This window comes from Ictidomys tridecemlineatus, chromosome 3 (assembly GCF_052094955.1).
Source record: "Ictidomys tridecemlineatus isolate mIctTri1 chromosome 3, mIctTri1.hap1, whole genome shotgun sequence".
Classification (NCBI taxonomy): domain Eukaryota; kingdom Metazoa; phylum Chordata; class Mammalia; order Rodentia; family Sciuridae; genus Ictidomys; species Ictidomys tridecemlineatus.
The window spans coordinates 140136131-140145865 of NC_135479.1; the positions used below are offsets into that span (position 1 = coordinate 140136131).

General features: G+C 38.8%; 1 protein-coding gene across 11 annotated transcripts in view; it reads right to left on the reverse strand.

The window, feature by feature from the left end:
• LOC110597379 (oxysterol-binding protein-related protein 11) overlaps positions 1-6979 on the reverse strand; it is an 80244-nt gene extending 73265 nt beyond the window's left edge. For 7 of the 11 annotated variants that reach the window (XR_013436827.1, XM_078043938.1, XM_078043933.1 and 4 more), the window contains exons 1-2: positions 6565-6926; positions 5979-6226 (exon numbers count right to left, since the gene is read on the reverse strand). Coding sequence is in view for 10 of the 11 variants with exons in the window: in XM_078043938.1 (XP_077900064.1) it covers positions 5979-6175 (197 nt within the window). In the remaining variant the exon portion in view is untranslated. The other 4 variants (XM_078043932.1, XM_078043929.1, XM_078043931.1 and 1 more) reach the window with 4 other exon arrangements.
• Between the last annotated feature and the right edge of the window lie 2756 nt (positions 6980-9735).

Here is a 9735-nt window from a genome sequence, read left to right on the forward strand (position 1 = left end):
GCAAATTAGCCTACCACAATTCATGGATGTTTGCAGCAGACATGAGACTCTTGAGTCAAAGACAAGAGACTTCAGTACTCATAACAAATATAAGAAATGGCTGCAATTATTTACACTGTTCCATACCTCATATGGAACAGTCTTCTTAGGGATGTTTCGTTTCATTACAAGTGTTTCTAATTCATATTTAACATTTGCTTAGCAATGCACTGTATAGTGGTTATATATTTAACCAGTTCTACTGATGAGCATTGGTTTCCAGGCCTTCACTACTGTAAACAATGCTACCACAAATCAAATTGTACATATGGTAATAAAGAAATTCCTACATGAAAGACTATCACATTTTTAGCTTTTATAGACATTGTTAATCTGTTTTTCAAAGAAGCTGCACTAATTTAACTCATACTCCTCAACTTAAAAATGAGCATCTCCTCACACTGGCCTCCTGGCAGCAATTGTTTACCAACAAACACAGGATGTAACTTACCCATCTCAACAAGATGTTTAGACATGACTAGTAGGCTTTTCAATATCCCTGATATTTAAAATTAAGTTTCTAAAACTTAAGTATGAACTAGCTGTTACATTGTAGAATGAGCACCCAAGGGTAGAGGATCTATCTAGTTCTGACTTTCTGACTAACTAGCACCTTGAGTGACTTGGGCCAAATCAATTTAAATCTCTGTGTGTCAGTATTCTTCTGTTAGTTAGATGTCTTTTTTGGCCTAAAATGTGTATATAATACTCTGAAAAACTCTTAAAATATTTTTTCTTTTTACTTTTTAATTTTTATTCTTTGGGATACTATGGATTGAATCCAGGCGTGCTTTACCACCAAGCTCCATCCCCAGCCCTTTTTATTTTTTATTTTGAGTTAGAATCCCACTAAGTGATCTTCCTGCCTCAATCTCCCCAGATGCCAGTATTATAGGCATGCACCACTGTGCCCAGTTTCTACACATTGTTTTCAACAGAAAACTGTTATTTCAAAAGTTAATCCTCAAAATAAGGCCAACATTAAATTTCATATTAAAAATGTTCAGAGAAAAGGATTGTTTTCTAGTACAATATTTCACTGATCTCATATTTTTTTATGTCTCATATATGTCTAAAACATCTTCCCAGTGCCATTTCAATGAAGGATCTCACACCAAGAGAATAGGTCACTAAAAATCCTACTGTCATCTTCCCCATCTGAATGAATGTCTATCTCAGTACACACCTCTATCTGGCTTTAATCCATAGTTAGTTCCAAAATAGATTTACAGTAGCATTTAATTGTTGTCTATCTGATAGCATAATCCAAGAACTAATAACAAAGAACGCCTCTTTAGGTGAGTGTCACTAGCCTATAAATCTCAGTTACTTGGGAGGCTGAGGCACAAGGATCACAAGTTTAAGGCTAGTATTGGGAAGTTGAAAACAGGTCAGAGGGTAGGGGTCCTCATAACCAGATTAGCGGAGAAACGGAAATTCTCTTTAGTTCACTGTCTTAACAAATTGAAACATTCAAGTTTTCTTATTCTTAAAATATCTATTACAGGGCTGGGGATGTGGCTCAAGCGGTAGCGCGCTCGCCTAGCATGCGTGCGGCCCGGGTTCGATCCTCAGCAGCACCACATACCAACAAAGATGTTGTGTCCACCAAGAGCTAAGAAAAAAATAAATAAATGTTAAAATTCTCTCTCTCTCTCTCTCTCTCTCTCTCTGTCCCCCTCTCTCTCTCACTCTCTCTTTAAAAAAAAAAAAAAAAAAAATCTATTACTGAGTAAGTCTGTTCACAAATCACTTCATTAAGCAAAATAAGTACAGGAGACTTCTTAGCTAGGAAAGAACATAAAAATGTTCCCTTTCTCTAGGTAGTATAATTTACATCAAGAATATTCTCTTCTGGGCTGGGGGTATAGTTCAGTGGTAGAGAACTTGCCCAGCATGCATTAGGCCTTGAGTTTAATCCTCAGCACTGCAAAAGTAAACAAACAAATAAGAAAACAAATACCCAAAATACAGCATATCAACCAAAACAAAAAAAAAAAGATACAGTAAATCCACAAACCAATAGTTTTCAGAAACAACTTTCAATATACTGCAATCTATCTAAAGACTATAAACAAAGAATACCACCAACTTTTAAAAACAAATTTACACTGAGATCCTACCTTCACAAAGCTTACAGTTTAATCTTCATAAACATATTTCAGACAATTCCTTAGCCTAACTATAAAATAACATCCAAATAAAAAGTACCAACAATGACAAGTTTACCACTACTATAATGCAAAATAATATAAAGCTTAAAGGTCCAAAAATATCATAGTATACTATGCTCAGTCATGATCAGGCTTATGATTTTTTAAAATTTATTATGTTAGCCCCAGATATTTTTTATTGAATTAGGAGGCATTTGTTCCACTACAACTTAGATGAGAAAAATTCTGAGGGCTAGGGCTATAGCCTAGAGGTAGAGTACTTGCCTTATAAGCATAAGACCCTGGGTTCAATTTTCAGCACTGAAAAAAAAAAAATCTGTACAAGTATAAATGACTTTATCATTTTTTCCCCCCCTTGTGGTGCTGGGGATGGAACTCAGGGTCTTGTACATGTTAGGCAAGCACTCTACCACTGTGCTACACCCTCAGTCTTTACTATTTTGAGTAATAAAGTTTCCCAAACCTACTTTATCTAATAATTTCAAAAGAAATCTAGTGAAAAAAATTATCACATTCGAGCTCTAATTATAATACATAATCTGCTCATAAAACCAATGAGACTGAAACATTTTTATAATTAGGTGCTATCCTATAAATGATTTTATACAATGGAAAGCTTTACCCAGATGGAGGTAACTGGTAATTCCTCTTATCTTCATGGTGAAGACCTAACAATTTATTCAGTTCAAAGGCAAAACAGATCAAACTGCCATGGGTTGGGTGATAAATGAGGGGCAGTGAATGTGAACTGTTTTTAAAGGGAAGGATTAGAAAACCTGGGTTCTGTAATTCTTGCTTTGTTTTTAAAATCTTCAGACTGAATCTCAGGAGAAGCCAGGGAAGAGGAAGCAATGCAGGACAATGGAGGAAACTGCCTGATATCCTAAATAACAAACATTAAAATCAAAACACATATTCAGGATGTAAAACAGTAATGCTGGGGCTGGAGTTGTGGCTCAGTGGTAGAGCGCTCGCCTAACATGTGTGAGGCACTAGGTTCGATCCTCAGTTATCACATGAATAAACAAAACAGAGGTATTGTGTCCATCTACAACTAAAAAAATTTAAAAACAAAACAACAGTAATGCCTTATTTGTTTGATCCTTGAAGAAATTCTACATAATTAAATTTTCCATTTAGAAGCACCTTTTTCTTTTTTGTTTTTATTTTCCTTAAATTTGTTCACTGTATCACAGTTCTTCTCTGCCTTTTACATGTGCATGTGTGTGCACACATACACTGGAGTTGGAACCATAGCTTTGTGCATAATAGGCAAGTATTCTTTTATATAAATAATATATATATACATATATATATATAATTTTTTAGTTGTAGTTGGACACAATAACTTTATTTTGTTTATTTTTAATGTGGTGTTGAGGATCGAACCCAGGGCCTCGCACCTGCTAGGTGAGCGCTCTACTGCTGAGCCATAATCTCAGCCCAGAAGCAAGTATTCTTTTCTGCTAGCTACATCCTTACCCTGTTTTGGTGGTGTTGTGGTTCTCTTCCCTCACTTTGTTACCAGGGATGGAACTCAGAAGCACTTAACCACTGAGCCACATCCCCAGCCCTTTTGATATTTTATTTTGAGACAGGGTCTCGCAGAGTCGCTTAGGGCCTCACTGAGGTGCTGAGGCTGGCTTTGAACTTGCGATCCTCCAGCCTCAGCCTCAGCCTCAGCCTCTGGAGCCACTGTGACTACAGGTATGCACCACTGTGCCCAGCCCATTTTTAAATTTTATTTTGAGATGGGATCTAAATTGCCTAGGCTAACCTTGATTTGCCATCTTCTTGCCTCAACCTTCTGAGTTGAAGGCAAGAAGATTAGAGGCATCCCTCCTAGCTTAGTTTCTCTCTGCCTTCTTAAATAGAGTGGACTCCCCCTGGAAACTTTAAGTTTATGTACTAGGATGTACATGCATATTAATACTATTGTACTAGATTATGTACTAGGATGTACATGCATATTAATTTTTCAAATCTTTGAATGTTTTACATTGTCATTTGCTGTTTCCTCTGTTACATTTACCCTATAACTTTTTTTTTGGTATGTGATTCCAATAGATTGTAATTTGAAAATCACACAACCCTTAAATAATATCCTAAATAAGGGATAACAAGACTCTAAATTAAAAGTAGAGAAACAGCTGGATTCAGTGACACACACCTGTAATCCCAGTATCTTGGGAGGCTGAGGTAGGAGGATCTTCAAAGCTAGCCTCAGCAAAAGTGAGGTGCTAAGCAACTCAGTGAGACCCTGTGTCCAAATAAAATACAAAATAGGGCTGAGGATGTGGCTCAGTGGTCGAGTTCAATCCCAAGTACCAAAAAGTAGAGAACTAAAGTAGATGGCTTTTTGACAACTCTCCCAGTGCTAAGAAATCTGTTTATTTTCCATTTCAATTGAAACTGAGTTTCAAGAGTTAAAGATATCAGAAGATTTACCCTCTGGACTGGAGGTATAGCTCAGTGATAGAGCTCTTATCTAGCATGTATGAGGCACTGGGTTTGATCCTCACCACCACATAATAAATAAATAAACAAAATCAAGGTATAAAAAATAAATAAAGGTATTTTTTAAAAAAACAAGACTGACTTCTGACTACCTGGAATTTTGCTTCAATTATTTAAAAATATTCCTCAAAGCAACTGATAATCTTTATGATTAGTGTTAAAACACACACACAGGGCTGGGGTTGTGGCTCAGTGATAGAGCGCTCGCCTCACACGTGCAAGACCCTGGGTTCGATCCTTAGCACCACATAAAAATAAATAAATGAAATAAAGGTATTGTGTCCAACTACAACTAAAAAATAAATATTAAAACACACACACACAAAGAAAGAAAAAGAAAAAAATTATGCTGATTCCAAAAATGAGCCCAGATATCTCACAGTAACTAAATATATTTCTGACCTACAGTTATTTACCAATAAAAGTTATCATGACTCCACTTTGATATGTTAATACAGTCACACATATTTCACATATATGGATAATATTCATGGTAAGTATATATCCCACACAAAATCTTGGCTTTAACACCTTCCAAGTTTCACATTCTTTTCACAAATACAAATTGCACAAGGGCCATAAAGGACTACAATTAAGCACACAGGCAATTAACCAACACTTAAGAATTCATCATTTAGTTCCAACACTATGGGATGTTCTGATTTCATTCATTCTTAAAATAATAGATATTAATTCTATTTTAGATATAAAGCATCAAAAACTAAAATGCAACTTCTGTTGCTTTTCCAAGACTCTCTCCCTGTTCCAAAAAGTTTTTCATTCCTATGAGAATTCAAATTATGTATGCATATCCCCTCTTCTAAGTCACAAACATCCAGAGGGCAGAGTCTGTGACAAATGTTTTGTGCACCCAGTATTTGTTAGCCTCTGGAGAGAGCTGAGTTTAACAGTTCTGCCCTCACAGTCTGTCAGAGAAGGCAGGCTTGTAAACAAATTACAACACAGGCAAAAACAGAAGTGAGTACAGAATTAAATTAAAGGAAGAAATAACTCTGGTTGTAGAGGAAGTTCAGGGATACATTTCTGCCTTCCTCAAAAACCCCTAAATAAATACCTGTTGAATGAACTGAATCTTGCTAATGATCGGTCAGGTCCCAGGTCCAAATAGATTTATCAGTTGCTTCTTGAAGCCAGAGGACAAACTTTCCCCTTCAACTACAATATACAGACTCCAGTTTACTCACCTCCACCTCCACCCCAGAAAATCACCTTGGAGAAGGACCATACCTATACTGCCAGCCTTTTGCACTGCCACCGCGGCTGCTGCTGCTGCTGCTGCTACTGATTCCACCAGCACAGCTGCTGTTGCTACTGTTCTTATTCGGGGTCACGGCTGTGGCCAGGCCCTCCAGCTTTCCTTCACTCTCGGAGACTTTCATTGTCGACACTGGTTCACTCCCCTGCATCTTAACTCCAAAGTCCATCTGCCCTTCGCGGGCCGGAGAGAACAACTCCGTAGAGGAGTTTTGTAGGTGCTTTAGGAAAAAAAAAAAAAAAAAGCTAAATATAATCCCAGTTGCTAAATCAGATTGCGTCTAGAATGGGAACTATCAATGATCCAGGAAAGCAAGATGCGCATTCCCTCTTAAGTTAAAACTTGTAAGAGGGCAGGGAAGCCCTGAGAGCAGAAATTCTTCAGAAATATATTTCCCTCCTGACAAAAGCAAGAAGGAAAAAAAAATCACCCAGCTAAGAAAGCTTGGTGACATACTCAAAGTAGAAGCCCAAGGAGCATGTGGGAGGTAGCGGATTTGGGGGCTAAAAGGGCTGGGCGAAGGACAGAGGACCACAGAAAAGGGTCTGGTGGCCTGACCTCAGGGCTGCGAGGCTGACCCACCGCGCTCCCTGCTCTTCTCCTCTGGCCGACTCTCAAGGGGGAGGATTCAGTCCAGCCAGCTCGGCGGTTCCCGCCGCAGACACGAGAAGGAACAGGGGCTGGCGCGAGCAGCACTGGAGGAGAGTCGGGAAGAAGGCCACCGGGGGCGGGATGCCGGCTCCCCGGGCCACCTCTCCTTCGTCCAGAGGCGAGCTGTTCAGGGGCGACTTCGTCCAACGCCACTGGGTCGTGATCCTCGGCTGGGTTTCTAGGGGCGGGAGAATCCCTCACCCTCTGGCCAGCCAAACGTGAATACCAGGACCGTGGCCGCCGCCCCACCCACAGCCCCACAGCGGGTCACCCACCCGCCTGCTCTCTTCCCGCCTTCCCTTCCGGAGTAGTGTGAGCTCACTTCCGTTAAAGCCTTAGAGCCGAAGAACCAGGCGCCATCTTGGATTAGGGCATCTGGGCCCTGAAGGGGGCGGAGCCTCGGGGAAGCTGTGCCAGGGAGGCTGATGGGAAAGAAAGCTCTCAGCTGCAAGCTGCACCTAGAAAAGCAACTAGGAGAATACAACAGTGACAATATGTAAATATGACAATATGTAGAAACGGATGTGTAACCGATATGATTCTGCAATCTGTATACGAGGTAAAAATAGGAGTTCATAACTCACTTGAATCAAATCTATGAAATATGATATGTCAAGAGCTTTGTAATGTTTTGAACAACCAATAAAAAAGATTAAAAAAAGAAAAGAAAAGCAACTGAGAAGGAGGGAGAAACAAAGGAGCCCTTTTTCAGAGCTAGTGCTCTCCTAAGTGGCTTCCCATCTTCCTGCTAGGTCCTAGCCTTCCATTTGAAGCACTCTTCCACGACTTCAAGGAAGAAAGCTTAAAAAAAAAATCTTTTGCAAAAGAAAACTAAAAACAAGGCTGGGGATGTGGCTCAAGTGGTAGCGCGCTTGCCTGGCATGCGTGCGGCCCGGTTAGATCCTCAGCACCACATACCAACAAAGATGTTGTGTCTGCCGAGAACTAAAAAATAAATATTAAAAATTCTCTCTCTCTCTCACTCTCTCTCTCACTTTCTCTTTGAAAAAAAAAAAAAAGAAAACTAAAAACACCTCTTTGTTTCATTTGTCTTGTAGAAAAGAAAAACCTGGCAGTGAGGCAAATCAGTCTTAGAAATGGAAAAAATAAAATTGTGTTCTGTCTCAGAAGTTAGAGCCATAAGAACAAAAGCTAGGCTAGGTGATTTCCTGATCCAGACTAGTCCCACACCCTCTTTAGACCTTGTTTTTGCATTTGTAAAATAGTGATTGTTTAGAAGATTTCTAAAGCCCCTTCTAATTGTAAATTCTACTTTCTACCATCATGACTTGTTAATTGAACGTAAAGTAAACTGTATGCAAAACAAATGCTAGGGAAGATGCAAAGAAGTAATACTCAAAATGAAAAAGCAGTAAAGTTTTTTTTAATTAAGGTTATGGAGAAAATTAAGAGAGAATGAGAGCCAGGCATAGTAGTGTGCACCTGTAGTTCCAGCTAATCAGAGGGCTAAGGCAGGAGGATCACTTGAACCTAGGAGTTAAGGCCAGCCTGGGCTGTATCAAGACATAGTCTCAAAAAGGAAAAGAAAAAAAAGGGGAGGGTATGATATAGAAAATAAATGAGATAGGATGGAAACTTACTTTAAAAGAGCCATCAAGGAAAGTCATCTATAAAGAGATGACATTTAAAGTGAAACATGAAGAAAAATGAAGAAGCTAAGGGAAAAGCAATTCTACCTATTCTGGGAAATGAAAGACCTGGAACCTGGAGCATGACAGAGAGCCTTGTGAAATGAAAGTGAAGTGAGCCAGAGGAAATGGAAAGTCAAGGAAGATTTTAATCAGAGGAGGTTTGTGAACTGATTTACATTTTTAGAAGCTCTAGTCTTTTCAGCAAATGATGCTGGAACAGTTGGATGATAACATGCAAAGGAATGAAAGTTGGACCTCTACCTCATACCATGCACAAATAAACTCAAAATATATCAAAAGCATAAATGTCACAGCTAAAACTATAAAACTCTTACATGAAGAAAAATAAAAAACAGAAAAATCTTACAAGAAAATCAGGAATAAATCTTCACGACCTGACATTAGGTAAAGCTTTCTTAGATGCAACATCAAAGAACAAGCAGCAAGCCAGGTACAGTGGTAAATGCCAGTAATCCAAAGGTGAAGGCTGGAGGATCACAAATCCAAGGCTAACCTGGGCAATTTAGAGAAGACCCTGTCTCAAAATAGGAAAAAAAAAAAAAAAAAGAGCTGGAGATGTAGCTCAATGGTAAAGTTCCCCTGGGTTCAGTCCCCTTTATAGGGTTGGTTGGGGGCGGATGTTAGGAAACCCAAGCAACAGCAACAACAAAAATAGACTGGTCTTCATGAAAATTAAAAACTTTTTTGTTTGTTTGGGGTTCTTTTTGGTACCAGGGGTGGAATTCAATGGTATGTAACCAGTGAGCCACACCCCACACACCCCAGCCCTTTTTTATTTTTTATTTTGAGATAGGCTCTCCCTGAGTTGCTTTAGGACCTCGCTAAGTTGCTGAGCTGGCTTTGAACTCAGGATCCTTGTGCCTCAGCCACCTAAGTTGCTAGGATTGCAGACATGCACCACCACAACTTGAAACTTTTGTTCTTTAATCAATACTATGAATAAAGTGAAATGACAAGCTATAGAAGGAAAGAACATATTTGCAAATTATATATTTGATAAAGGACATATCTAGAATATGTAGAGCACTCTTGCAATTCAATAGTAACACACTTTAAAAATGCATTAAGGATGCCTCAGCAACTTAGGCACTAAGCAACTCAGTAAGACCCTGTCTGTAAATAAAATATAAAAAAGAGCTGGGGATGTGGTCCAGTGATTGAGTGCCCCATAACCCCCCCTCCTCAAAAAGCAAAGGATCTGAATAGACATTTATCTGAAGTTTATACAAAGGCCCATAAATACACTAAGAGATTCTCAATATCATTAGTCATCAAGGAACTACAAATAAAAACCACAAGGAGATACTGATTAAACCTCATTAGGGTGGTTAAAATAAAAATTAAAAAAGATAATAACCAGTGTTATTGTATATGGAAATATTTTAACCCTCATACTTTTTAACAA